This window comes from Mesoplodon densirostris, chromosome 20 (genome assembly GCF_025265405.1).
Source record: "Mesoplodon densirostris isolate mMesDen1 chromosome 20, mMesDen1 primary haplotype, whole genome shotgun sequence".
Lineage (NCBI taxonomy): Eukaryota > Metazoa > Chordata > Mammalia > Artiodactyla > Ziphiidae > Mesoplodon > Mesoplodon densirostris.
The window spans coordinates 10,585,818-10,613,803 of record NC_082680.1 but is presented as its reverse complement, the minus strand read 5'-3'; the positions used below and the strand labels follow the sequence as shown (position 1 = coordinate 10,613,803).

Sequence of the window (27,986 nt, the reverse complement as noted above, 5' to 3'; positions counted from 1 at the left end):
GAGCTGCGCAGAAATACTCGAAGGTCCTGGGTTTGCCAGGGGCTGGCGGAGAGAGGCGTGGGCGTGAGTGTTTCACTGGGGCTCTTCGGGAAGATGGAGAGTCGTAGGGGTGGTTGGCACAGGGGAGGGGTCACGTCACGGGAGAAGGTGCGGAGACGGGGGCCCGGCCGGCGGCGGGGACCTCTGAGACTCCGGCACAGGGAGCGAAGTGCAGGCGTGACCTGTGAGCGCCAAAGCTCTCCCTAAAGGGCCAGGAGAAAAAAAAATCTCAAGAAAAGCCAAACAGCTTCTCGGGGCCCCGAGCCGGGCCCACAGGAAGCACCGAGTGACACTGGGTGAGCCCTGGTGACTTAGGGGCGAAATGCATCGTCCTTCTTCCCCAGGATGATGAAATGTTTTCCCCAAGTAGACCCAGCGCTGTGGTGGATAGAGGAGGTGGAGACACTCCCTAAGTCTAACCCTCGTGGCCGAGATGCAGCCCCGGGACACGCGGCTGCTCAGTCAGCGCGGCTGGAAACTCTCCTTTCATTTCTGGACGGTGTGTTGCTGTTGGAACTCCCAGGTGACGGCCCGGACATGAGGCTGCGCCTGCCTGCTCCAGCTTCCTTGTGGGTTGTTTTGATGCTTGAAGGGGTTTAAATCTTAAGTCTCTGATAGTTTGTAAGATCATCGCACGGCACTCCCTCCAACCTAATACTTTCTGCAAAACAAAACCAAAGTCCTGACTCCGTAGTTCCAAACATTTTTCGAGGGTGATGGCGACCTCGGCTGTGGCCTCAGCTATCGTGCTCTGGGATGACCCTGTGGCCGGATTACCGGCCACAGCTCTCTGTGCCCCCAGCTCTCAGTGTTCGGTGCCTACAGGGTACCTAGGGATCCACACGCTGGAATTGAAGCTTGACCAAAACACAGGGACATTCCTGACATTCCACACGTGGGGAGGGGGCTCCCCGCCCCCTTGAGCTGCCCGCCGTCCTGAGTCACCAGTCCAGTCGCCAGGGATAACTGCTGAGAAGGCACTGTTCTCAGGAAAGCCCCATTCCTGCACTTTCTCTTGTTTCTGCTCATGCCCACCCAGATCTTTTCCTCTTGTTCTTCCTCAAACCCCAGAGGAAGAGAACTGACCACCTAGAGGGGTGGGATAGGGAGGGTGGAGGGAGGCTTAAGAGGGAGGGGATATGGGGGCATATGTGTACATATACCTGATTCACTTTGTTATACAGCAGAAACTAACACAACAGTGTAAAGCAACTATACTCCAATTGAGATGTTAAAAAAAAAAAAAAGAAAAAGGATATCGAGGCCGATAGGGAGGAAAAGAGGACAGGACAGGGATCCCTAACGTCCCCCCAGACATGAGAGGCTGTAAGACCACAAACCAGAATCTCCCCTCCCCTCCCAGGACTGACTGCAAAGTGCTTCCTGCTTGAACCAGCCAGCATTACCGGCCACCCTCCCCTGCCCCCAGCTGTGAGGGCCTGGGGCCCAGCAGCAGGGCAGCTCCCCCCCCACCCCGCCCCCAGCTTATGACTGTGAGTCATGTCTCTGCTGACTCCACGGAACCAGCCAGAGACGAGCACGCCCTCTTGGCTGGCTGCCTCGCGGCCCAGCTGGGTGAACCAGGCCCTGATACTCACAACAACCCCAGGCAACGCGTTCATTCATGAATTATTTTCATATAAAATGAAATTCCAAGGATATTTGGAATTGACTTAAATTTCTATGAATTCTATATAGTCCAAGGATATGGTGCAGTAGTTAAATGTTCTGAAGGTGAAACCATGAAATTGAAACACAGTCTTGATGCTTCTGAAGTTTGCCAAATGCATGCAGCCACGAAAATTCAGTGGTAAAGCTAGTCTCCTGGGTAGGAAAGCTTTGTTCTCAGCATCATCTAGTGATGAATCGATGGAATGAGGCCTTAAGAGACGGGATGTGGATTAGGTGGGATCCCTGGGCTTCTGTGAAGGATCCCGTTACAGGTTGAATTGCCCCCCCTACCCCCTAGAATAGATATGTTGGGTCCTAACCCCTGGCACCTCAGAATGTGACCTTATTTAGAAATAGGGTCTCTATAGAGGTAATCAAGTTACAATGAAGTCATTAGGGTGGGTCCTAGTGCAATAGGACACGTGTCCTTATGAAAAGGGGGTCTGGACACAGCACAGAGGAGGGCACACACAGGGACACAGCACGTGAGGGTTGGCAGTGTGCAGCCACCAGCCAGGAGGGAGGCCTGGAGCAGACCCTCCCCTGCGCCTCCCAAGGGAGCTCGGCCCCCAGAGCTCTGAGAAGATAAATCCCTGTTGCTCTAAGCCACCAGGTTGTAGCACTTGGTTACAGCAGCCCCAGGACGCCGACAGGACCCTAAAGCGAGAGGGACTGTGTCCTGGGTGCAGGCGGGCGGGCCTGAGCCTGCCTCCTGGCTGGACACTTCTCAGCAGTGTGAACACACAATCTCTCTGCACTGATTTCCTTATTGTATGCAAATATTATACATACACATTCTAAATAGAATGACAGGTACAGACAGAGATGAGGTCATGGGTACACTCTGGCTGCACCCATGTCTTAGCTCCAGCTGCTGTAACTACCCCAGAGGCTGGGGGCTTAAACGGCAGACGTTTACTGCTCACTTTCTGGAAGCTGGACATCCAGATCCCGTGTCTGGTGAGGACAGACAGACCCCCTTCCAGGTTCATCAACGGCATCCTCTCCCTGTGTCCTCAGGTGGCAGGGAGGGGACGGGTGGGGAGAGAGAGCACTTATCAGGGCACTAATCCCATCATGGGGGCTCCACCCTCGTGACCTCATCAGCTCCCAAAGGCCCCCTCCCAACACCACCACCTGGTCCACATATGAACTTTGGGGACCCACACACTCAATCTATAGCAGGCCGTATGGGATAAATGGGTAGAGGTGCCTCTTTTTCTCCTTGACCAGGAGCTCTTGGCAGGCAGCGAGTGATGCGGAATCATCACTTCACGTTTCCACCCCAGCGACGGCCTAACCAGCATGTAGTGGACCCTGCACGAGGGTGTGAGCCGCTGGGCTCAACCGTAACCCTCACACGGAACCCCTGCGACAACCCGGAGCACCCTGCATGGGGCCCGGGGTGCAGCGCCTGCAGGGACGCCCCACATGGTGGTAGTTGCCTCGCCCCAAGGTGCTTTATGTGCGGAGTTTACAATTTAATGTTTAAATTCTTCCGTGTCTCATATGACTGAGCTCAGAGTGATTTAGCCTAAAACAGGAGTCTCTCCACGGATCCAGGCAGCCCCTGCCCTCCCCCACCGGACAGGTCCCCAGTGGCGCCCAGATTCATCACATTGCCCCCCCCAGCTGCACCCCAGTTCCAGGCCAGCCTTGGGTGCCCCACAGTCTTCTCCTGCTTCCTGCTTGTTGATAATTGAATGTCTGTTACCAAAATGGTCATTAAGAAGCTAAATTAAAGCCTGGATTTGAGATGGACGGTGTCAGCGTCTGGGTAGCACCCTGTCCCAGATTCACAGATGAGCCTTTGCATCATTGGCTCATGGGTTTACTTCACAGAAAGAACTTTCAAGGCAGCTTGACTTGAATTTACAATTCATATGTCAACAGGAGACAGGAGGACAGAAGCTCTGCAGACCTTATCTGTTCCTCTTTTTCTTTTTTTTGTAACATCTTTACTGAAGTATAATTGCTTTACAATGGTGTGTTAGTTGCTGCTGTATAACAAAGTGAATCAGCTATATGTATACATACATCCCCATATCCCCTTCCTCTTGCGTCTCCCTCCCACCCTCCCTATCCCACCCCTCTAGGTGGTCACAAAGCACCAAGCTGATCTCCCTGTGCTATGTGGCTGCTTCCCACTAGCCATCTGTTTTACACTTGGTAGTGTATATATGTCCATGCCACTCTCTCACTTCGTCCCAGGTTACCCTTCCCCCTCCCCGTGTCCTCAAGTCCATTCTCTACGTCTGCGTCTTTATTCCTGTCCTGCCCCTAGGTTCGTCAGAACCATTTTTTTTCTTTAGATTCCATATATATGTGTTAGCATACGGTATTTGTTTTTCTCTTTCTGACTTACTTCACTCTGTATGACAGACTTTAGGTCCATCCACCTCCCTACAAATAACTCAATTTCATTTCTTTTTATGGCTGAGTAATATTCCATTGTATATATGTGCCACGTCTTTATCCATTCCTCTGTCGATGGGCACTTAGGTTGCTTCCATGTTCTCGCTATTGTAAATAGTGCTGCAATGAACATTGGGGTACATGTGTCTTTTTGAATTATGGCTTTCTCAGGGTATATGCCGAGTAGTGGGATTGCTGGGTCATATGGTAGTTCTATTTTTAGCTTTTTAAGGAACCTCCATACTGTTCTCCATAGTGGCTGTGTCAATTTACATTCCCACCAACAGTGCAGGAGGGTTCCCTTTTCTCCACACCCTCTCCAGCATTTGTTGTTTGTAGATTTTCTGATGATGCCCATTCTAACTGGTGTGTGGTGATACCTCATTGTAGTTTTGATTTGCATTTCTCTGATAATTAGTGATGTTGAGCAGCTTTTTATGTGCTTCTTGGCCATCTGTATGTCTTCTTTGGAGAAATGTCTGTAGGTCTTCTGCCGATTTTTGGATTGGGTTGTCTGTTTTTTTTACTATTGAGCTGCATGAGCTGTTTATATATTTTGGAGATTAATCCTTTGTCAGTTGCTTCATTTGCAAATATTGTCTCCCATTCTGAGGTTTGTCTTTTCATCTTGTTTATAGTTTCCTTTGTTTTGCAAAAGCTTTGAAGTTTCATTAGGTCCCATTTGTTTATTTTTGTTCTTATTTCCATTCCTCTTGGAGGTGGGTCAGAAAGGATCTTGCTGTGATTTATATCAAAGTGTGTTCTGCCTATGTTTTCCTCTAAGAGTTTTACAGTGTCTGACCCTACATTTAGGTCTTTAATCCATTTTGGTTTATTTTTGTGTATGGTGTTAGGAAGTGTTCTAATTTCATTCTTTTACATGTAGCTGTCCAGTCTTCCCAGCACCACTTTTTTTTTCACAACTTTATTGGAGTATAATTGCTTCACAATGGTGTATTAGTTTCCGCTTTATAACAAGGTGAATCAGTTATACATATACATCTGTTCCCATATCCCTTTCTTCTTGTGTCTCCCTCCCTCCCTCCCTCCCACCCTCCCTATCCCACCCCTCCAGTCGGTCACAAAGCACCGAGCTGATCTCCCTGTGCTATGCGGCTCCAGCACCACTTATTTTTATTTTTATTTTTTTAAAGAGGGAGATTTTCTTTTTTCTTTCTTTTATTTTAAAGCTGTGAATTTTTTTAAATTTATTTATTTATTTATTTATGGCTGTGTTGGGTCTTCGTTTCTGTGCGAGGGCTTTCTCTAGTTGCGGCAAGTGGGGGCCACTCCTCATCGCGGTGCGCGGGCCTCTCACTATAGTGGCCTCTCTTGTTGCAGAGCACATGCTCCAGATGCTCAGGCTCAGTAATTGTGGCTCACGGGGCTAGTTGCTCCGCGGCATGTGGGATCTTCCCAGACCAGGGCTCGAACACGTGTCCCCTGAATTGGCAGGCAGATTCTCAACCACTGCACCACCACGGAAGCCCTCCAGCACCACTCATTGAAGAGGTTTTATAGTGTCTGGCCTTACATTTAGGTCTTTAATCCATTTTGAGTTTATTTTTGTGTATGGTGTTAGGAAGTGTTCTAATTTCATTCTTTTACATGTAGCTGTCCAGTTTTCCCAGCACCACTTATTGAAGAGGCTGTCTTTTCTTGCCTCCTTTGTCAAAGATAAGGTGACCATATGTGCATGGGTTTATCTCTGGGCTTTCTATCCTGTTCCATTGATATGTATTTCTCTTTTTGTGCCAGTACCATACTGTCTTGATTACTGTAGCTTTATAGTATAGTCTGAAATCAGGGCGCCTGATTCCTCCAGCTCCATTTTTCTTTCTCAAGATTGCTTTGGCTATTCGGGGTCATTTGTGTTTCCAATCAAATTGTGAAACTTTTTGTTCTAGTTCTGTGAAAAATGCCATTGGTAGTTTGATAAGAATTGCACTGAATATGTAGATTGCTTTGGGTAGTAGAGTCATTTTCACAATGTTGATTCTTCCAATCCAAGAGCATGATATATCTCTCCATCTGTATCGTCTTTAATTTCTTTCATCAGTGTCTTATAGTTTTCTGCATACAGGTCTTTTCTCTCCTTAGATAGGTTTATTCCTAGGTATTTTATGCTTTTTGTTGCAGTGGTAAATGGGAGTGTTTCCTTAATTTCTCTTTCAGATTTTTCCTCATTAGTGTATAGGAATGCAAGAGATTTCTGTGCATTAATTTTGTATCCTGCTACTTTACCAGTTTCATTGATTAGCTCTCATAGTTTTCTGGTAATATCTTTAGGGTTCTCTATGTATAGTATCATGTCATCTGCAAACAGTGACAGTTTTACTTCTTCTTTTCCCATTTGAATTCATTTTATTTCTTTTTCTTCTCTGATTGCTGTGACTAGAACTTCCAAAACTATGTTGAATAATAGTGGTGAGAGTGGGCAATCTTGTCTTGTTCCTGATCTTAGAGGAAATGGTTTCAATTTTCCACCAGTGAGAGCAGTGTTGGCTGTGGGTTTGTCATATATGGCCTTTGTTATGTTGAGGTAGGTTTCCTCTATGCCTACTTTCTGGAGAGTTTTTATCATAAATGGGTGCTGAATTTTGTTGAAATCTTTTTCTGCATCTATTGAGATGATCATATGGTTTTTATTCTTCAATTTGTTAATATGGTGTATCACATTGATTGATTTGCATATATTGAAGAATCTTTGCATTCCTGGGATAAACTGCACTTGATCATGGTATATGATCCTTATAATGTGCTGTTGGATTCTGTTTGCTAGTATTTTGTTGAAGAGTTTTGCATCTATGTTCATCAGTGATATTGGCCTGTAGTTTTCTTTCTTTGTGACATCTTTGTCTGGTTTTGGTATCAAGGTGATGGTGGCCTCGTAGAATGAGTTTGGGAGTGTTCCTCCCTCTGCTATATTTTGAAAGAGTTTGAGAAGGATAGGTGTTTGCTCTTCTCTAAATGCTTGATAGAATTCGCCTGTGAAGCCATCTGGTCCTGGACTTCCGTTTGTTGGAAGGTTTTTAAACACAGTTTCAATTTCAGTGCTTGTGATTGGTCTGTTCATATTTTCTATTTCTTTCTGGTTCAGTCTTGGAACGTTGTGCTTTTCTAAGAATTTGTCCATTTCTTCCAGGTTGTCCATTTTATTGGCATATAGTTGTTTGTAGTAATCTCTCATGATCTTTTGTATTTCTGCAGTGTCAGTTGTTACTTCTCCTTTTTCATTTCTAATTCTGTTGATTTGCGTCTTCTCCCTTTTTTTCTTGATGAGTCTGGCTAATGGTTTATCAATTTTGGTTATCTTCTCAAAGAACCAGATTTTAGTTTGATTGATCTTTGCTATTGTTTCCTTCATTTCCTTCATTTCTTTTTCATTTATTTCTGATCTGATCTTTATGATTTCTTTCCTTCTGCTAACTTTTTTTTTTCTTTCTCTAATTGCTTTAGATGTAAGTTTAGCTTGTTTATTTTAGATTTTTCTTGCTTCCTGAGGTGGGATTGTATTGCTCTATACTTTGCTCTTAGAATTGCTTTTGCTGTGTCCCATAGGTTTTGGGTCCTCATGTTTTCATTGTCATTTTTCTCTAGGTATTTTTTGATTTCTTCAGTGATGTCTTGGTTATATAGTAGCATAATGTTTAGCCTCCATGTGTTTGTATTTTTTACAGTTTTTTTCCCTGTAATTGATATCTAGTCTCATAGCATTGTGGTTGGAAAAGATACTTGATATGATTTCAATTTTCTTAAATTTACCAAGGCTTTATCTGTGACCAAGATATGGACCATTCATGGAGAATGTTCTGTGAGCACTTGAAAAGAAAGTGTATTCCGTTGTTTTTGGATGGAATGTCCTAAAAATATCAATTAAGTCCATCTTCTCTAATGTGTCATATAAAGCTTCTGTTTCCTTATCTATTTTCATTTTGATGATCTGTCCATTGGTGAAAGTGGTGTGTTAAAGTCCCCTACTATGATTGCATTACCGTCGATTTCCCCTTTTATGGCTGTTAGCATTTGCTTTATGTATTGAGGTGCTCCTATGTTGGGTGCATAAATATTTACAATTGTTATATCTTCTTCTTGGATTGATCCCTTGATCACCATGTAGTGTCCCTCTTTGTCTCTTGTAATAGTCTTTATCTTAAAGTCTACTTTGTCTGATATGAGAATTGCTCTTCCAGCTTTCTTTTGATTTCCATCTGCATGGAATGTCTTTTTTCATCCCTTCACTTTCAGTCTATATGTGTCCTTAGGTCTGAAGAGGGTCCCTTGTAGACAGCACATATATAGGTCTTATTTTTTGTATCCATTCAGCCAATCTGTGTGTTTTGGTTGGAACGTTTAATCCATTTACATTTAAGGTAGTTATTGACATGTATATTCCTATTACCATTTTCTTAATTGTTCTGGGTTTGTTTTGGTAGGTCTTTTCCTTCTCTTGTGTTTCTTGCCTAGAGAAGTTCCTTTAGCATTTGTTGTAAAGCTTGTTTGGTGGTGCTGAATTCTCTTAACTTTTGCTTATCCTGTGTGGTTTACATGTGGTCTGCTCAGCCTGGGAGGGGCAGTCCTCCCTGGTCAGACAGGCCCCAAGATATCAAAGCATCGTAAATACAGACAATAAAAAACATCCTTAATACACAAACACAACGCTTTAAACCAAGATTGACTTTCTCAATTGAGAATACATTCTGTTTTATAGCAATATCTCTTCTTCTTTTGGAATGGATCAGGGTTAACTGAAATGGCTGTGGTTACTTGTTCACTTTAATTAATATTCTTAGAGCACATGCTGAAAAAAAAGTTTATGAAACAAACTTTATAATCTAAAGCATTATCTACATGGGTATTATTGTTTTCTACAATATAGTAACCACCCTGAGCTTAGGCCCTGTCTCTTCTCTCGGTATTTGTAAACCCTAGCACAAAGAATTCTGTTATTTTCTTAAGTAAATTGTGTACTAGCAAGAAGTTCACTCCCAGATACCTGGAGGTTGAAAGCACATTGATTTTCGGGGTTAATATTTATTGGTAGAAACGAGCAAAAGACCAGTCGGCAGTGTGCAGAAGTAAAGCCACCCTGTCTGCACTTTTGTTGGAAAATGTGACTCTTAGGTCAGCGCGTGTCAATGTCACCCCAACACGGTGAGTTTTACCTGGTGAAGGCGAGTCCATCTCCTGTCGGACCCACTGAAGGCTTCGTCCTAAGTCTTGCTGCCTCTCTCTACCTTCAAACGACTTACACTAAACAGGTTTGCCAACTGGGCTCCGGTTTGGATGTGGTGCCAGGCCACCCTGCCCCATACCAGGTGTGACCACGGCCCAGGTGTCACGTGTGGGCGTCCTGTGGTCCTCATGCTGGGTGACTCTTGTGCAGAGTGACTCAGACCTTGTTTGTAACATGCCTCACGCCTACCAAGTAATTATTAAGACCAGAGTAGCTCTGCCCTGGTCTTACTGAGCAGAGGGCGTCATGAGAAGAAGTGGTTGTCTAGTTATCGGTGGCCCTCAGTCCATGGTGAGCTGGAGAGCCTTGGGATCTGGCTCCTTCACGACGACTTTAGTTCAGTGACTTTAACAAGAGAGAAAGACCTCAGAATCGGGAGTGTGTTTCCTAATTGCTGTTGATGGTTTCTGGTCAGCTGATCCGAAGTCTCACATCCTTGTCTCTGCATCAGACAGGGCAGTTCCCAGGGAGGAAAACTGAAAAGTAGGTTTTCGTCGTTTGGCGATTTCGCAAATGTCCCATCTCAGCGTGTGGCTTTTTGGATCTGCCTGCCTTACAACATTCTACCTGACATTTTGGAAACACTAAATTCCATTTTCCTTTATATGCCTATATATTTGATCTGTGTATCACATTATGCTGTGTTTGGAGGGTGGGGGAAGGCAGGGCGAATTTTGAGCCTGTACATTTGTTTCTAAGATAGTAACCGAGGTGAAAGATCAAGGGTGTTAATCTCTCTGTGGATATGAATTAAGCCTTTCTCAAAGTTGCACTTGACCCTCCAGGTCACCTGAATACCATCTGGTACCAACCCAAGAGATGGAACTGGACCGACTAGTTTGGGGGCCTCTCTGCAGGGTTTCAGTTTGTAACTGGGGCACTTTCTCCCCCGGCACCCCCACGGCTGACATTTCTCTGTTGAGAGCTCCGCCCAGTGCGTCATCATAGCGCGTGTAGCATCATCTCAGGCCCCAACCCACTAGATGCCCATGGTACCTCCGCCCCACCCCCACCTGCTGTGAAAACCAAAAATGTCCAGACTTGGCCCTGAGGGAGGTGGTCGACCCCACAAGCACAGCCTGGCTCTGTAGCCCTTGAACCAATATAATCTTATCCAGGCGTTTTTAAAAACTGGTTGTTCCGGTGTTTGGCCAACTGAGATATAAGGATTCTTTGTGTGCCAAGATAATTACAGCCATTAGCTTCAAGGTCATCATTTGCAACAGGGAGAACCCGGCCCTGACTTACCTGACACTCAAGGAGCAGAAGCCTTGATGCTGGAAGAGATTTTAGACCAATCTCATCTTTTCGTGTTTGTGGCTCAGAGAGGTTAATCCACCCTTCCAGGGTTACAAGCCAGTAGGAGTAAAATCTGGAAGGGTCGAGCCCCCAGTCTGAGCCTTTAGCACATTTTGAGACTCTTGGATCCAAGCCATAGGCACCATGTTTTGTGGTTCAAAATATGTTTTTCAGAAACAGAAATGGACGTAATGAATACTCATAGGAGCAGGAATAATTCTAAGAAGACACGTTTTTCTATGAAAAATGTTTTTTCTTTCCAGGAAGCTTTCATTTTGCCACAGTTGTGGAGGAAAGTGTTTTCATGGCACTAGTTAAAGCACAGTGAGGCAGCTCGAATTCAGGGCACCACGGGAGACTGGTGTGGGGACCAGCACCACGCGGGGGAAGGGGGGTGGCTCAGCTCCGAATACAACAGGGACAAGTGGGGATCACAGCCAAGGAGCAGGGTGTGTGTATGGAGTGGTGGTGGACTGGACATGACTAGGAGCAAACATCAAGGCCAGGGGCATCCTGAACAGGATGGACTCAGCAGGATTCTTGCTGAAGGCAAGCTCAGGTGATCACACAGCGAGGTGGGGCTGGAGGAATTTGATCAGACATGGCAGGGGGTGGGGCGGGGGGGGGTTGCTAAAGTTGAACTAACCATGCAGGGACAGACCCAATGTCACGCCTTGAGGATGGAGAGAAGCCCGGCTAGCACTGGGTCAGGGAGAGAGACCCCGCTCACTGGTATTCAGAAATCCAGAGGCCTGTGCTTGTTTAGGACCCATCGTCCGCAGATGGCGAGCCTGGGTTCCAGGGCTTTAAACTGCCGTTTGGAAGCAGGGTGTGGGGACATCTGTGCTCCAGAGCCAGCCATGCTCTCTTCTGAGTAACTCTCAGGTTTAAAACTGGGGAGACCCCTCCCTCCCTCACCAGCTTATTTCTTAGAAAGAAATGGGCACAGAGGAGAAATCGCACCACCCATCTGCTAATGTCTTTTGAAAGCCTGTTTTTTCTTAATTAAACAAACAATGAGCATGTATTACTTATACGATCAGAAAAAAAGAGATGCTCTCCTGGCCGCCTCCTGGTGAGTTATTAGTCCTTCTCCCAGTCCTCACCAAACCTCACGTAAAACCCAAAAACTCAGCCTCATCCTGAGCTGCTGTAGGAAGCAGGACAAGTCACAACCTCACCGACGTGAACCTCAGTTTCCTCATCTAAGACACATGGGTAAGAGCGTCCAAGAGCGTGCCGTGCAGCTGAGGTGGGAATGGACCATTTACAGAAAGGGCTTAGCTTGATGTCACACACACAGTGACCTTGCTGTCGGGCAGGGAGAGGGATGGAGCCGGGAGGAGATGGACCTCAGGAGGCCAGCGACCAGGCTGGAAACATGGGTGCCTCACTGGGGATGACAGGTTGTGAGCAGGAACCAGGGTGCATTTCATTCAGTCTTCTCAGTTCTGCTGGGTTATGTATCACCAGTTATACCTGTAAATTTTGAAAAAAAATGATTGTTTTTATCAGGATGCTTTAAAGATAGCAGAGCAGAAAGACACAATCCTTGAGCAAACTGAGGAATTTACCGCCTGCGTGACCAAGCAGGTCATCACCTGACCCGCCTGAGTCCCAGTGCCTCCTTTGAAAGGCAGGCCTGGGCACCACAGAGGAACCGAGAATGGAGGCAGGGACCGTGGAGGTGGTGGCACGGCGAGCATTTACGTCTGTTTTCACAGGACACTAAGGACTCGGGGTTTAGCCTCAGCCTAGACGAGAATCAGAAAAGCAGCCTAATTTGAGCGTGAATGTAAACCTCCGCAATGTGCTGAATTTTCAAGGGGCGTTGATCATTTAAACACCTTATTTCGCCCTCAGAGAAGTCCTGAGAGGTAGCTGAAGCAGTGGTTCTCTGCACCACCTTACAGGGAAGCGGACAGCACAAAACAAGCGCGAGCCTCAAGGCTGTCATGCTTTTAATTCAACTCTGTAAAACGACTGCGCGCCTCTCATACAGGAGGCTGGCGGGGAGGTGCGGGGAGGGGAGCGGGACAAAGACGACCCGCGGTGCGATTTCACTTGTTCTTTCTGCAGACGTGCACTGGGCACCAGTGACGTGCCGGCCCGTTCCAGGGCTGGGGATAAAAGACTGACAAGACCACGTTCCCCTCTCATGCAGCTGGCATTTTAGTCAGAGGACACAGAAAATCAACAAATAACTAAGACAAACCCATGAAAGTATAGAAGGCCCAGTGGTGAAAAGTACTCTAAAGTAAACGCTGCCGGGTGAGACCATGGGGACACGTGAGCTTCGGGGCGCCCCCGGCCAGGCGGGCGTCCACCTTCACACCCGAGGCCGGGCTCCAGGTTAAGCAGGTTCTCTCAACCTCTCCCAGCTGGCGGGTCTGGAGCCCAGGGCTGTCCGACTCCAAGCCGGGGAGGCTGCGCCAGGTCTGGGCCCCTCGGCTGCATCTTCTGCGGGCCTCGCGGGCGGGGAGGGCGCCGGCTGGCGGTTCACACGCCCATCCCACACCCCGCGGGACGCACTCCGCCGACCACAGGCGCCGCCTGCTGAGCAATGCCAGCTGCTGCCCCGTCACAACCAGAGACCCTCGGGCAGCATGCCCAGCCGGCGCAGTGACAGCCCCGGGGCCCAGATGCGGTTCCGAGCACGGGGCCGGCCTGGGCGGAACAGGGTGGAGGGGAGCCGGGTCCCCTGCCCACGGCCGCAGGGAGTGGGGAAGAGAAACTGCACTTGACCCTGCTTCCCGGGCGCCGTGGCCTCAGGCTGGCCTCTGCGCGTGGACCCGGCGGGGCCGCAGGGCTGAGTCACGGCCGGGCTGCGCGGCCCATTGGGCCTTCCGGGGGGCTGGGCTTCGGGATCACATGGGGACTCTGCCGGGTCCTGCCGGGTCCTGTCCGCAGGCCGGGTTGGTGGGCACAGAGGAGTTGCCGGGCCGCGTCCCCCAGGGGATCCCAGAACCCCAGCGCGTGTGCAGGCTAGGGCGACCCCTGCCTTGCTCATCACTGTTCGGGAGGAATCGCCCTGGGCCGTGAGGGGTGCGTTCGGGGCTGGCTCACTGTAGAGGCGGGAGAGGCGGGGCGGAGAGCGCATCGGGTCCGCCTCCGCCCCGCCCCCTGGCGGCCTTGGTAACCTCCCACAACGCGTCCGCGCCCCCGCGTCCGAGCTGGTGGTACGGCCCAGGAACCCCCCGGCCCACGCTTTGGTAGCGCCCGACCGGCGCTAGGCCCCGCCCCCGAGTGCGCATGCGCGGCGACGCGCGCGCCGGTAGTGACACATCCGTGCGCAGGTAGGCGCCGGGCGGGGGCGGGGTCTCCGCGGCCAGTCGGCGTCTTCTCCAGGAGTTGAGAGCCCGAAGTCCTGGCGCGGAAGAGCCCCGCGTTCCCCGCGTGCGGCCCGCGGTGCTTGGCGGCCCTGCCTGGACTGTGGGCAGTGGGGCGGGGTCCGGCTCTCCGTCCTCAGGTGTGCAGGGCAGAGGCTCAGGTCGCCCCATCTGCAGGTGGGTCGGGCAGAGATCCGGCAGCTCCGCCCTCAGGTGAGCCAGGCGTGAGCTCAGGCCACGGTTCGGGCTGCGGCGGGAGGGGTGAGAGGCGGGCCCGAGAGAGGACACTGGCAGACGGGCCGAGACCGTCCATGGCGTGCTCTCTGTGGGACTTGTTTATGTTTTCTGAAGTTTGTTTGTTGAGCGTGTATTTTAATTTTGGAAAAATATGTTTACAAACTGTCGGAGTATAATTCTCAAAATGTTAGAAACGTAATTCCTGAGCAAACAGGGAGCACAGGTCAGGTTAAATCGCTGAGGAAGGACCCGGCGGAGGAAAGAGCCCGCCGGAGGCTGCCGCCAGGAATGCTGGTCAGGGCGGGAGCCACTGGGATTAGCCTCTGGGCGGAGAGGGGCGTTACGGGGTTGACCTCACAGACTGAAGTCTGGGCCAGTCCCTGCTGAACCGAACTCCTGTCTCCCCTGGAAAGTCAGGTGACCCTCAGGGGCTTGTGAGCGGTGACCCACCGCGACATCAAAAAGCGTGCCGTTTCCCTCTTTCTGACCACATTTCCAAGTTTGGATCTGGTTAGCCCCCAGTGAACGGAAGGAGCTCACAGATGCTCGGCGTCTGTGTCAGAGCTGAAAAGGTCCTGGTGGCCGGACTCCCGTCCCCGGGTCGGGGCTGCCTGGCCACTGCAGCAGTGGAACCCATCCTCTTGTTAATTTCTTAAAAATGCCCGGTTCAGTTAAGTAGAACAGCTGAAACTACCTAATCTTGTAAAACGAAGAGCAAGATGAGGTTTGTAGATGGACTTTTTCCCAGGGAAAATGGAGGCCTGTGGAGCCGGGACGGGCTTTCCAGCCGCCAGGAGCCCGTTCCCCCACGGCCGCTGCTCCACCACCGCTGAGACGCAGGGGCTGCGGTGCGGGGCTCCGAGGTCCCCGGACTGGAGGAGCGGGGGTCCTGGCTCTGCGGCTGTGCGGGGACGGGGACGGCGGCCTCATGTGACACGAAGAAGCCCTAGGGCTTGGCGCGAGGTGAACGAGGTGACCCAGTGCCCCCGTGCCGGGACGGGTGAGGGGTGTGGTCAGGGTGGGTGGCTGCCCAGCCCTGGAGCTCTGCCTGCCTCTGGTCTGTGCCGCCTTCCGGAGCAGGGCCTGGCTGCGCCCTGGGGTGCCCCCTAGCCACGGGGCAGCCGGGCCACCGCAGGGCTCCGGGGGGGCCGCCTGGGTTGCTGCGGACCCCCACCCAAGGCCTGGCCTTGTCCCCTCATGGCTCAAGTGGGTCACCCACCTCGCCTGTGTGTCCCCGAGACCCAGGGCGACAGGTTGGACCAGACCAGCCGGCCCAGAAGCTCTGTGGAAGCGGCTGTGTAGGAGGGTGTGTCCAAGGCGGGTCTGAGCAGCGATCCAGATGGGGGAGAGTTGATAGGGTTTGAAGGGGGGCGAGCATTGGGGTTTTATAGGGAGTTGTTTCTGTTTCTCAGATGGCGCCGAGCGTTCCCCCACCACCGCTCGGTCTCAGCTGAGTATTTCAGCGTCTGACCTTAGCCCGCCTGCATTTCTTTCTGTAGAAAGGTTACTAGAAGACGTGAGGACCCGGAAGCCGGGCTGAGGCTTCTCCGTAGTGAATTTGAGAGGACGGTGGTTTTTGCTGGGCCTCTGGGGCCTTGGGCCTTGCCTCTGCGCCCTGGCCTCCACCCTGGGCCCACGCTTCAGAAGCAGGCTTCTCCCGCGTGCTCGGAGCCTGAGGCTGGCGGGCGGCTCTTTGTGCTGTAGCCTCGCTTGTCCACTCTCAGGCCCCTCTCAGGCCCTGCCCCGGCCCTCAGGACCCCACGTCTGTCTCCTTGTGCCTCTTGGTGGGAGGAGGAGGAAAAGGGGCTGTTTCAGGCTTTCTCTCCAGGATAATCGGGGTTTGTTGGATTGGCTCACATTTAAAACCACCTGCAGCGCACAGAAGAGCCTCTCAGGCCTTCAGGACGCTGCCTGCTTTACGAAAAGGAAGCCACTAAACCCTCCCTCCTTGGAGTCACAGGATCTTACAGCTGGGGGGACCGGAGCTCACACCGGTTCAGTGGTTCTGCACCTGCTTAGGGCGCCTGGGCACATAAGAAGCACCCAAGCCTGGCCCCGTCCGAGGGCGGCGAAGTCAGGACCTTGGGAGGGGGCCTGGGCATCCTCCTCGGTGTGGAAAGGACAGACACACCTGCAGGTGATCTAATGCACCAGGGCCCAGAGCTCCGAGTCCTGATCACGGTCCAATCCGAGGCCCCGCTGGGTAGCTTTTTGATTTGAGGCAAATAACTAAACCTGGGCTTTCTTCTGTCCATTGGAAATGTACGACTCCCTATTTAGCAGATTAAACGGCCTAATTGAACGTGCCTGGCACAGAGTAGGTACTTCTTATTAGCACCTGGCACCCACTCTGCTGTATTTATGTGTATTTTTCGTTCCTATAGTCAGACACTGGGGTCTTGTTTTCCTAGCTCCTAAATAGTGGAACCAAGATCAGAACCCACTGTTCTGTTCTTTGGTCCCCGTGCCCTGGAGTCCCCCCACCTTCGTGAAGGGGCACCTATACCAGCCACTCGCCCTGGGCACGCTTGAGTTGTTGTTTCAGTCAGAGCTCTTCAGAGTCCTGGGGACCCTCCTGTTTCAAGGCAGAGGTTCCACAGAAGTTAGGTGCTGGGCCAGGAGCATAGAGACGCAGTCGTGGCAAAATGGGAACTGTCGCCCAGACCGCGTGACGTGCTCGTGGAAAGGACAGGGTGAGGTTTCGGGAGGAGCCTGCTTCTCAGCAGTTTCCAGTTTGTGCAGCTGACCCTTTGCATGGGGTTAAGTTCTGGATGGCGCGGCTTCCCTTCTGCCCAGCACTGAGACCCCCCCTCCCCTCCCAGTATTCGCCCCCGCCCCCATCAGCTTCACAGTGCGGGACCAGATGCTTCTGGATTCTGCTCTGAGAGGCTCAGTCAGGTGTGGCCACAAGAGGAAAGCAAAGCTCGTTATGGTCTCGGGCCCTAGAGGCAGGGTCACGCCGGGCACGTGGGGGGATGGCCGGGGGTCAGGGGGTGGAGGACAGGATGGAGGGCGGGGATTGAGGCCACGGCCTTTACTGGGGTTTCCAGGGGAAAGGCAGGCGGGGCGGGGGGAACACGTACGATTGGCTGCTTTTAGTGATTTTGCTGGGCTTCGGGTGACAGGGCTACCCCGAGCCACCGGGCACCCGGCCCGGGTGTTTCGGGCAGAGGAGGGTCCCCTTCCTGGGGGAGGGGCAGGCGGAGGAGGCCGGGCCTGGCCGGGCTGTCGGCATAGGTCACAGGCGGGCTCCTGGCTGGGCCCTTGGCTGGTGGGGGGGGCGGTTGTCTCTGCCCAGCCAGGCGGGACTTACGATGTCAGAGCATCACAGTAGACAGAAATATACACACACACACACATAGATGTACACACACGTACTCCCCTAAGTGCGGAGCTTGCTGTCCAGCGTAGATGAGGGTCCAAGGAGCTCCGGGTGGGGCGCTGGCTGGCAGTGTTCCCACCGCGGGTTCCGGAAGCACATCCTCCTCTAGGTGTGCTCTGTCTGGGGGACTTGGGGGGCTGTCACTGCCACGACGGGGGCATCCCCTGGAGAGTCGGGACCGCGTCCGTTTCCTGCCCCTCCCGTCCTTCGTGTCACTTTCTCTCGTGCTGCCGTCCCACCAGCGGCTGTTTTCTTGCTCTGTGTTTGTGTCACTGAATACACATAAGCAGGAGGAGGAGAGCCGTTAACACCCGTTTTGTGACGGTGTCTTTGTGGTGCTGGAGCAGCCTTGCCTCCCGGCTCCTTTCAGCCAGCAGAGGGTCAAGGCTCTTTCCTTTGTCCAGGTGGAGGATGGGCGCATGAGGGTCCCGGGGCCGTGGCCCGGTGCAGCGTGTGGACCCCGGCCCAGCCTGTACGACGTCAGCAGCATGAGTCTCCCGAGCGGCGGGCCGGCGGGCAGCATCTTTGACCTGGACTGCACCTCCGGGCAGGTCCGCTGGGCGCTGGTGGCTGCCGGCTGCGCCTTCTACCTGGGCGTCTTCGTGGCCTGCCACCAGCTGTCTTCCTCTCTGAGCGCCACCTACCGCTCCCTCGGGGCCCGAGAGCAGGTCTTCTGGAACCTGGCGGCCACGCGAGCAGTCTTTGGCATCCAGGGCACCGCGGTGGGGCTACGGGCGCTGCTCCTGGACCCCGTGCTCCAGGCCGACAAAGTGCTCGGCCAGCAGAACTGGTGCTGGTTCCACATCGCCACGGCAACCGGATTCTTCCTCTTCGAGAACCTCGCGCTCCACACGTCCAATGCGCTGTTCCACACGTTCGATGGGTTCCTGGCCGTCCACCACCTCTTCGCCTTCCTCGGGTTTCTCGGCTCCGTGGTCAACCTCCGAGCGGGCCACTACCTGCCCATGGTCACGCTGCTGCTGGAGATGAGCACGCCCTTCACCTGCATCTCCTGGATGCTCCTAAAGGTAGGCGCTCCCCAGACGGCGTCTGTGCTCCGCAGCGGGAGGTGAGCGGCTAGTGTGGCACCTTCACCCACTTGCTGCCCATGTTGCTGGTCCCATGTGGCCTGTGCTGTCACAGCATCACCAGGCCAGACTAGAGTATTACAATCCGCAAGGAGCTCATTTTCGTTGAATTCCATTTTAATCATTTTAAACAACTCTCTTAGGCTTCCTGCCCCATTGCAAAAGAAGACTCGGTGGATCGTGTGTCTTACTCAGTAACTGGCAGTATTTGTAAGCCCTAGAAAACATGCTTTTTCTTTGTTTCAAATACTTTTTTTTTTGCGGTACGCAGGCCTCCCACTGCTGTGGTCTCTCCCGTTGCGGGGCACAGGCTCCGGACACGCAGGCTCAGCGGCCATGGCTCACGGGCCCAGCCACTCCGTGGCATGTGGGATCTTCCCGGACTGGGGCACGAACCCGTGTCCCCTGCATCGGCAGGCGGACTCTCAACCACTGCGCCACCAGGGAAACCCCTCAAATACTTTTTTTAAAAAAACAAAGTAATATATGTCTACATACATACCTTTTAAAATTTTTATTTCACATTATGTTATCTTACACCCAACATGAGATCTGCCCTCTTCACAAATCTTTAAGTGTCCAGCACGTTATCGTCAGCTGTAGGCACAGGTGCACAGCAGGCCTCTGGAGCTTATTCGTCTTGTATGATTGAAACTTCACTCCTGTTGGTCAGTAACTCGCCGCTTCCCCTCCCTCCAGCCCCTGGCAACTGCCATCCACACTTTGATTCTAGGAACTGGACTATTTCAGATGCCTCATATAAGTGGACTCATGCCATATTTCTCTTCTGTTCCTGGTTTATTTCGCTGAGTGAATGTCCTCAAGGTCCAGCCATGTCATTGCACATTGAAGGGTTTCCTTCTTTTCTCAGGCTGAACAGTTTTCCATTACGTGTGTGATGCACATCTTCCTTGGGTGTTTCAGTCTTAGTTATTTTGAGTGAACGTAGAGGTTCTAATATCTCCTCCATGTTCTGATTTCGGTTCCTTTACTGGGTCATCAGGTAGTTCTGTTTTTAGAAAATAGACTGCCCCCACTGTTTTCCACAGCGGCTGCACCGTTTTGTATTCCCACCAGCAGTGCACAGAGGTCCAGTTTCTCCACATCCTCACCAAAGCTTGTTGTCTTTGTTTCTCTGATGACATCTCACTGGCTTTTGATTTGCATTTCCCTGATGACTGGTGACAGTGAGCATTTATTCATCTATCTGTTGGCCATTTGTATGTCGTCTTTGGAAAACTGTTCAAGCCCTTAGCCCATTTTTAACTCAGATTCTTTGTTATTTTTTACTGTTGAGTTGTAGTTCTTTATATGTTCAAGATTAGTCTCTTATTACACATATGGTTGGAAGATATTTTCTCCCACTTTGTAGATTGCCTTTTCACTCTGTTGATTGTTTCCTTTGCTGTGAAGAAGCTTTTTAGTTTGATGTTGTCCCAATTGTGTGTTTTTGTTTCTGTTGTATGTGTTCTTGGTATCATATTCATGAAATCATTGTCAAAATCAGTGCCATGAAACTTTTTCCCTATGTTTTCTTTTAGGAGTTTTGGGTCTTGCATTTCCGCCTTCAAGTTGATTTTTTGTGTAAGGTGTGAGATAAGGGTTCAGTTTCATTCTTTTGCATGTGAATGTCCAGTTTTCCCAGCAACACCCGATTGAAGGGACTGCCCCTTTCCTGCTGTGAGTTTTGGGCACCCTGTTGAAGATCAGTTGGCCGTATCTGTGTGGATGTTTTCTGGGCTCTCGATGCTGTTCCACTGGTCTGTGTGTTTGTCTGTATGGCAGTTCATGCAGTTTTGATTTCTGTAGCTTTGTAATATCATTTGAAATCAGGAAACCTGGTGCCTCCAGTTTTGTTCTTTTTCTCAAGATTGATTTGGCTATTGGGGTCTTTCATGGTTTCATGTGAATTTTAGAAATTTTTTTTGTTAAAAATGCCACTGGGATTTTGGCAGGGGTTGCATTGAACCTGTAGACTGTAGATTACTTTGGTGACCTCCCTAGTGAGTTTTGTGTGGGGTTTTTTTTGTTTTTTTTGTGTGGTTTTCTTTTTTGGCTGCATTGGGTTTTCGTTGCTGCACACGGACTTTCTCTAGTTGCAGCGAGCGGGGGCTACTCTTTGTTGTGGTGCACGGGCTTATTGCGGTGGCTTCTCTTGTTGTGGAGCTCAGGCTCTAGGTATGTGGGCTCATTAGTTGTGGCTCGCAGGCTCTAGAGCGCAGGCTCAGTAGTTGTGGTACACGGGCTTAGTTGCTCCGCGGCATATGGGATCTTCCCGGACCAGGGACCGAACCCGTGTCCCCTGCATTGGCAGGCGGATTCTTAACCGCTGCACCACCAGGGAAGTCCCCCTAGTGAGTTTTTTAGTTCAGTTATTGTATTCTTCAGCTCCTTGTTTTCTGTTTGCTACTTTTTTTTTACATTTCCATCTCTTCGTTGACGTTCCACTTGTTCCCACGTGTTCTCTTGACCTCGGCAAGCACCCTCATGACAGATGCCTTTAATTCTGTCGGGTACATCGTGTGACTGCTCTCCAGTAGGGTTTGGAGATTTGTCTCATTCCTCGGTTTGGAGCGTCTTTGCCTGATTCTTCATTTTCCGTGACTCTCTGTTGGTGTCTGTGCATTAGACGAAGCAGATGCCTCTCCCTGGCCTCATGACTGTCCTCACCCAGGAGAGACCCCACCAGTCAGCCTAGCCAGGGTCCTGGACGTTCTCCATCGACTTTCTCCCTCCCCAGGGAAGGGCAAGCAGCTGCGGCTTCTGTCTGCTTACACGTCTGATCCTGGGTGGGGCAAGGCTGTGTGTCCACCAGCCCAGGCCACCGCCTCCGCCCCCTCTGCCAGCAGGACTGTGTGCCAGCGGCCAGGGTCCCCCCCGAACAGCTGGGGGGCTGGACACGCAAACCAGCTCCTCCCTCTTCTGCGTGAAGGTGCAGGCAGAGGGTCTCTTCCTGACCCCAGGGTGCTGCCGGGGTCCCTGCCCGCTTCGGCGGGTCTGTCCTGGGTGCAGGGCCCTTTTGATGGGCCCCTGATTCCTCACGACAGAGTTTGTCTGTGACCTGCTGCTCAGCCAGGCCTCTTCCTGGCACCCCTCACGCATCAGGCGCCCGGGCGGGGGTCTCTGGAAGCCCTTCCCCAGGTCGGGTGGGCCCGCTGGTCAGGAAGAAGACAGACCCCAGCTGTGGGGCGGCCACCAGAGGGAGGCACTTCGTTTGGGGTTTTTTCTGTTTTCTCTAAAGTGTTCGGGTGCCGTTCGTTCAGGATGGAAAAGGGTGGTCCCAGAACCCCCTTCTTCCCGCTCGCCGTGTTCACCACGCGGCCCGTGACCCCACGGCAAAGCTGTCCCCTCAGCTAAGACAGCCCAGGGCCCGTGCCTACACAGCCATGGTCTTGGTCTAGTTCAGATACTACTGAACCTTGTGAGTAAACGCCGTGTAAAACGTTGAAATCCTTTTAAGCTTTTCATAAAGCTGCCAAGTTCTTGCTTAGTTGGGCATCAGGGTCCAGGAATCCTCACCATCCGGGTCTGATTTGATGAGATACAGACAGATGTCAGGACCAGGTGTCACTACTAATTTAACGTAGTTTACACCCCAAACGGGCTCATGCTTCCATTTCCTCCTCCAATTTGATTCTGAAATGTTGTTTAGAAATAATAATAAATGAATTATACACTCAAACATCTAAACATGATTCATCCACGGAGACACTAGTCCAGATGCAGCAAACGACATGGTATAAACAGCAGTCAATTTCTGTGTAAATAAGTGTACACCAGGAACACGACCTGCTGGGACCCCAGCTATACAAAGTAACCTTTGCACGGTTAAGTCTCACTTTGTTACTGACCCTGCTTTTCTCAAAGCATTTCGTGGTGTTGAACCCAAAAATTTCAGTGTCTGAGTAGGACCAAAAATGCTCAGTTCTCAAGCTTGGAGTTTTCTAAACTTAATGTAATCACTGTATGAGTAGGAGTTCATGCTTCTGGTATGAGTATTAGGAATTGAGGATGACTGCTTTTAGTAAGTGGGGAAGATAATGGAGAGGAGTAAGTACATCTTGTGAACTTCGAAGGAAGCAGCAAGTGGAAAGAAGACGGCTTGCTGGCCGGTGCCCACGAGGTTGGAAGGGCGAGCAGTGCCCCGGCCCCCAGGCACGTGTAGCTCACTCTGCAGTTTGTACGTTCACCCCGAGACACACTTAGCTCACCTTCCCACTCTACAGTTTGTACATTTAACGTCCTTCAGGCCAGAGCAAAGGCTCAATCTTTCCCACGTGAGGAATCTGTCATTGAGAACCTCAAACCTCAAGTGTTTTTGCGTTTGAGAAACATTGTTTCTTTGTCTGATTGTACAGTTCACGGAATTTTACTTGTATAAGTCATGATTCTAGCATAACGTGGAGAATGCCTACCCATGCAATGAGTATAAAACTATTTCTGTAAATCAGTGGGTTTTTTCCTAGTACTCTATGGTTTTCTTTTCCTTTGAAACATTGATATTTAGTCCATTTGGAAAGTATTTTTAAGTAAGATCCAACTGGATTTTCCCAGGAGGTGAGCAAGAATCCTAACGTAATTACATCATCCATCCTTTCCCTGGGGGTTCGAAATGCCGCCCAGTGCCAACTCTCCATGTATTTTATTCACGTCTGCATTTTGCATCGTTTATCTGTTATTTCTGAAGCATATTGTATCTCATTATTTGCTGAGGCACCTTCAGCCCTCCTTGCTTCTGTGCGTTTATTCCACTGTATGAGTGGCGTTACTTAAAGTTGTTACAAGTTGATAAAAATACTGATGTATTCTCTTATTTGGACTAAATCTGTGGATGCATTCAAGGAGGGAAGATGTAACGTCTTCTGAGTGCTTTCCATCCAAGAACGTAATAACTTGCCTCATTTCATCCAAGACTTCTTTTAAGTCCCTCTGCAGTGATGGTCTCGTTCCCAGAAGGAGGGGAAATGTATATAAAAAAAAATTGAAGAAGTGAGGTCCGTCATCTCCTTTGTTTACTTGCTTCCCTGCCTTGCAGACCTCTGGGTCGCCCAGAGGCAGATCATCCAGGCAGGAGGTTGGGTTCTTTTTGCAGGATCTTAGTCCCCTGACCAGGGATTGAACCCGTGCTCTCGGCAGTGAGAACGCAGAGTCCTAACCACCGGACCGCCAGGGAATTCCCCTTTCTTTCTCTTTTAAAATGTGGTCACTCCAGAGGTCAGTTGCCGTGTCCCCCTGCGGCTCCGCAGGCGGTGCCGCAGTGAGGCCGTGCCCGTTCCCAGCGTTACCGGGCTGCTGCCTGGTGAGGCGTCCCCGCCTTCCCGGCCCCTCCCCGCTACCCCCTTTCCTCCTGCAAGTGCCAGACGTGCCCCTACCCTTGGGGAGGCGGTGTCGGTGGGGGGGAACTGCCCAGGAGGACGCTCCAGCCCGGGCAGAGCACGGGGTGGGGGGGAGGCCGGTGTGCACAAGCTCATGGGTCTCAGGTGTGTGGGCTGTCCTGGTACCTGACTGTCCTGGTGCCGGGCTGTCCAGGTGCTGACGTCCCCGCCACAGTGTCCCACTTCTGTGCCCACAGTCTGCTGTATAGCATTTTCAAGTTCCCTGTTTGGTTTTAGCTACAGCTAGTTTTAATGTGAATTTAGAATAATTTTAAGGCAAGTCCATTTGGGCTTGTGTCCAAGGGCTACTGGGGTAAAAATACCAAAAAGCAAAGAAGTGAGGACACACATCTCATCCTGAGCTTGTCTGCTCTGAGAGCGTTTGCCCCCGGGGCCCGGCGAGCCTGGTTGCACACGACCAGCGTGTCTTCCAGCTTCACTGGGTCAGCGTTGCGTAGTTGCTCGATATGTGCTCGGTCAAGGGAGGAAGCGCTGGAGGTGCGCTTGGAAGGTGTGAACTTTCCTTCCCGGGGCGCAGGCGAGCAGGAGGCACCGCTCTGGGTGGGTCTGCGGGCGGGTCTGCGGGCGGCTGTGCGGGGCCAGGAGGGGGCGGGGACACCCCGGCGCCGTGAGCCCGAGTCCGGTGCGCCCTGACCCCACTCTGCCCGCAGGCCGGCTGTGCGGACTCGCTGCTCTGGAGGCTGAACCAGTGGCTGATGGTCCACCTGTTCCACTGCCGCATGGTCCTCACCTACCACATGTGGTGGGTGTGCCTGGGCCACTGGGACAGCCTGGCCCGCAGCCTCTTCCCGCCGCACTGGGCGCTCTTCCTGGTCGGGCTGGGCCTCCTCACGGTCCTCATCAACCCCTACTGGACCCGCAAGAAGACGCAGCAGCTGCTCAACCCCGTGGACTGGAACTTCGCGCCCGGCCGCCCCAACGGGCCGGCGCCGCCCAAGAAGACGAGGTAGCGGCCTCGGCCCCGACTGTCCCCACGGCGCCGACCCCAGGCCGCGTGAGTACTGACTTCCTCGTGGCGCCGAGTACCTGCACCTGAGCGCGCCTCGGGGACAGAGGCCCGCCGTGGGGACGTCACGGCCCGATGTGCTCATTCCCGCGAGCTTGGCCTGTCTGCGCCGTCGCCCCAAGGAGGGCCCGCGTGGACGGGTCGCACTAAAGTGTGTGTGCGTCTTACTCAACAGCCCCGTTATTTTTAGTTGGAGAGAACTGTCCCAAGAGAACATAATCCGGTCCCTTACCCTGTTGACATTCCCAGGGCTGAGATGTAAGCCGCGTCTCCGCAGCGCCATCTCGTGGCGAGTGCGGGGCATCGGCCTGGCTTGCGGCTGGGGGCGGCGGAGGGGTCTTCTCACCAGGGAAGCTCATCCGCGAAGAGTTTTGTTTCCGTTTTGTGTTTCTCTGTTGACACATTAAGGGAGGTGTTAGTAATCAGATTTGTCTAGATTTTAGAGCTGTTTTTAACTAAGTTTCAAACAGGTGCCCCGCCAGACCCTAACCCTCTGGTTGGTGTCTCTCTGTAGGTTTTGCCAGACCCTAACCCCCTGGTTGGCGTGTCTCTGTAGGTTTCAAGTCGGGGCAGTGGTCACTCTCCCTGCGAGCTGTGGGTGGACCTGGCCACTTGGAGTGCCTGGCTGCAGGGCCCCCTCCTCACCTCCTGGTGACAAGTCCGGGCACCACCTTCACAATGTGGGGCCCGGGTGGAATCTACACTCCGACCCACAATTTTATTGACGAATATGTACTGACATCTTATTCTTGCCATGAGTGGGCAATTAAAATGAAAAGCTCGTATTTACTGAAAGTGCCCTTGAACTGTTTTTGAAAAACACATTTACTGGTCGTGAGAATCATGTGTTTCTTGTGCTTGGTCTGTAACACGGCCCCTTGGAAGGGTGTGTGCTGATTTCTGGTACTGTGAATTGACTGTACATAGGTCAGGAGATGCGATACCTGCTTGTATCATTTTGAGAAGTGTTTCAATCCTAGAAACATCCAGCAAACTGTGTCCCTGCTGAGACTCCTCTCTCCCTCGCTGAAGACCCTGGGCACCCGCCGCCCGCTCTCCCGTCCACAAGGTGGGGTGGGGAGCCAAGCTGGCTGTGTTTCCAGCTGGTCAGAACTTTAATAAAGTAACCGATGTTTACAGAACCCGAAAGCATGTCCGTTCTTCTCTCTCAACACTGTTCACATTGCTGTGGAGGTTTTCTATCTCGGTGATACAACTGTGATGATAAATCTTCACGTGCTCAAGGTTTGAACTCAGTTTAAGATATAAAGTATTTAATTTTTACATGACCCTCACTGGGAATTTGACTTTCCCCGGGTTCAGCCTCTACATCCTTCATCTCAGTGAAGGTGCTTTTGCCTCCATCCCGACCCAACTTCCCGTGAGGACCACAAAGGCAGGGGCGTTTGGCCAGAAAGGGCCTTTTGAGGCTTGTGATCCAGCATCCAGGCACCTTCGCTGCCCAGACAGGTGCTGCCTTCCGGGCTATGGGTGCTTTGCGGGCTCCGTCCATCCCGTGCACGGACGAGGCCACAGAGAGAGATGTCGGGGAGCGTGCAGGGGGGCGTTGGCCCCTGGCCCTCCTCAGACCCCATCTCTCCGATCGCTGCGGCTCCGTCAGCTGTCCCTGCTGCGGACCGCTGGGCTTTCCCAGGCGCCGCGCTGGCCACCGAGGGCTCCTCGGTTCCTGGCACGAACAGCTCTGGGAAGTAGGCGCTGTCGATCCCATTTAGAGCTGGGGCTACGAGGTGGCGCAGGCGGTCAGCGGCCACGCTCTGACTTTAAAGCCGAGGCCCGTAGACTGCGTCTACGAGCACAGAAAGCAAGCGGCAGGCCCTGGCTGACTCTGGCCACCAGACCCTGCTGCATCCGCGTACGCAGAGCACTGGAGTGGCCGTGTCTGTCTGTCCAGGTACCACAGCCCCGCGGGACAGACGCCCGGCCGCTGGTGAGCGAGGCCGCGGCGGCGTCAGCGGGCGGGTACGGGGGTCCACCGGGAAGGGCCGCTTAGGAAGTCAGGAGGTGGGAGCGGCAGCCCGGCTCTGGCACCTGGAAGGCCGGGGCCGCGGGCGACTCTCCCGGGGCAGAGCTGGGGTCTCCGGGTTGGGCGAGAGGCTGGGCGCCCTGGGGGGCCAGCCAGCCTTGTCTGCAGCACCCGTGTCTGCGTCAGGGCCGGTCAGGTGATGGGGTGATGGGCTGGAATGGCTGTCACGTACTTCAGTGTTGAAAGCAGCAAAGCAGGGGACCTGTCTCCTCTCCCTCCTGCACCGGCCCTGTGCACACAGCCAGGCTCCCCCAGACCAGGGGTGCGGCCGGGGGCTGGGGCGGGGCAGCTGCCCTGGGGATTGGAGCAGTTGGGGGGCGGCTCCAGCAGGCGCCCTCAGGCTCCTCCCTCCTCAGGGCCTGGGCTCACCCTCATCTGGCCCTTCGGGACGGAGTTCCCCGCGTGGCCGTGGCCGGCTGGAGCCCCGCGCTGGGGGCAGCGGCCATGGGAGGAGGGGACTGGATGCCAGGTGAGCTGGTGCCCCTGAAGGTCAGACTCGTTTCTAGTTGTAAGAGTGAGTGACCCCCAAATAACCCCCAGTGAGGGATGCCCACCCCTTCACGGATGCAGGTGGATGCTTTCAGTTTACCTGTATCTTTACTAAACTTCTGCTCTAATGGGAGAGTTTATTAATTCAACGTTTCTCTTTTTAAATAAGTCTTCCCCTTTTTCAGTACTTAGACTATACGGTGTACACATTGTCTTGCCAGGTCATGTTTAGTGAAGTGAACATCTCAGAAATCTGTTTTCTTCCTCTGATGGCTGGGAATGCAGGGTGCTCTGGAGCGGACCCTGCCCATCCGGGGCCTGCAGCTCTCCCTGCAGCCCGGCCGAGCCCGGCTAC

General features: G+C 52.2%; 1 protein-coding gene across 6 annotated transcripts; it reads left to right on the top strand.

The window, feature by feature from the left end:
• On the top strand, nt 1–26,237 carry CLN8 (CLN8 transmembrane ER and ERGIC protein). 6 transcript variants are annotated; one of them, XM_060086047.1, is made up of 3 exons: nt 1–63; nt 18,013–18,636; nt 24,743–26,237. In XM_060086047.1, the coding sequence occupies exons 2-3, from the start codon at nt 18,028–18,030 to the stop codon at nt 25,040–25,042; spliced, it is 909 nt and encodes a 302-aa protein (XP_059942030.1). In that variant the 5' UTR covers nt 1–63; nt 18,013–18,027; the 3' UTR covers nt 25,043–26,237. The 6 variants fall into 6 exon arrangements, with proteins under 6 accessions (XP_059942030.1, XP_059942029.1, XP_059942028.1 ...); XM_060086046.1 differs by lacking the exon at nt 1–63 and adding an exon at nt 13,913–14,166; XM_060086045.1 differs by lacking the exon at nt 1–63 and adding an exon at nt 13,913–14,202.
• The last annotated feature ends 1,749 nt before the right edge of the window (nt 26,238–27,986 follow it).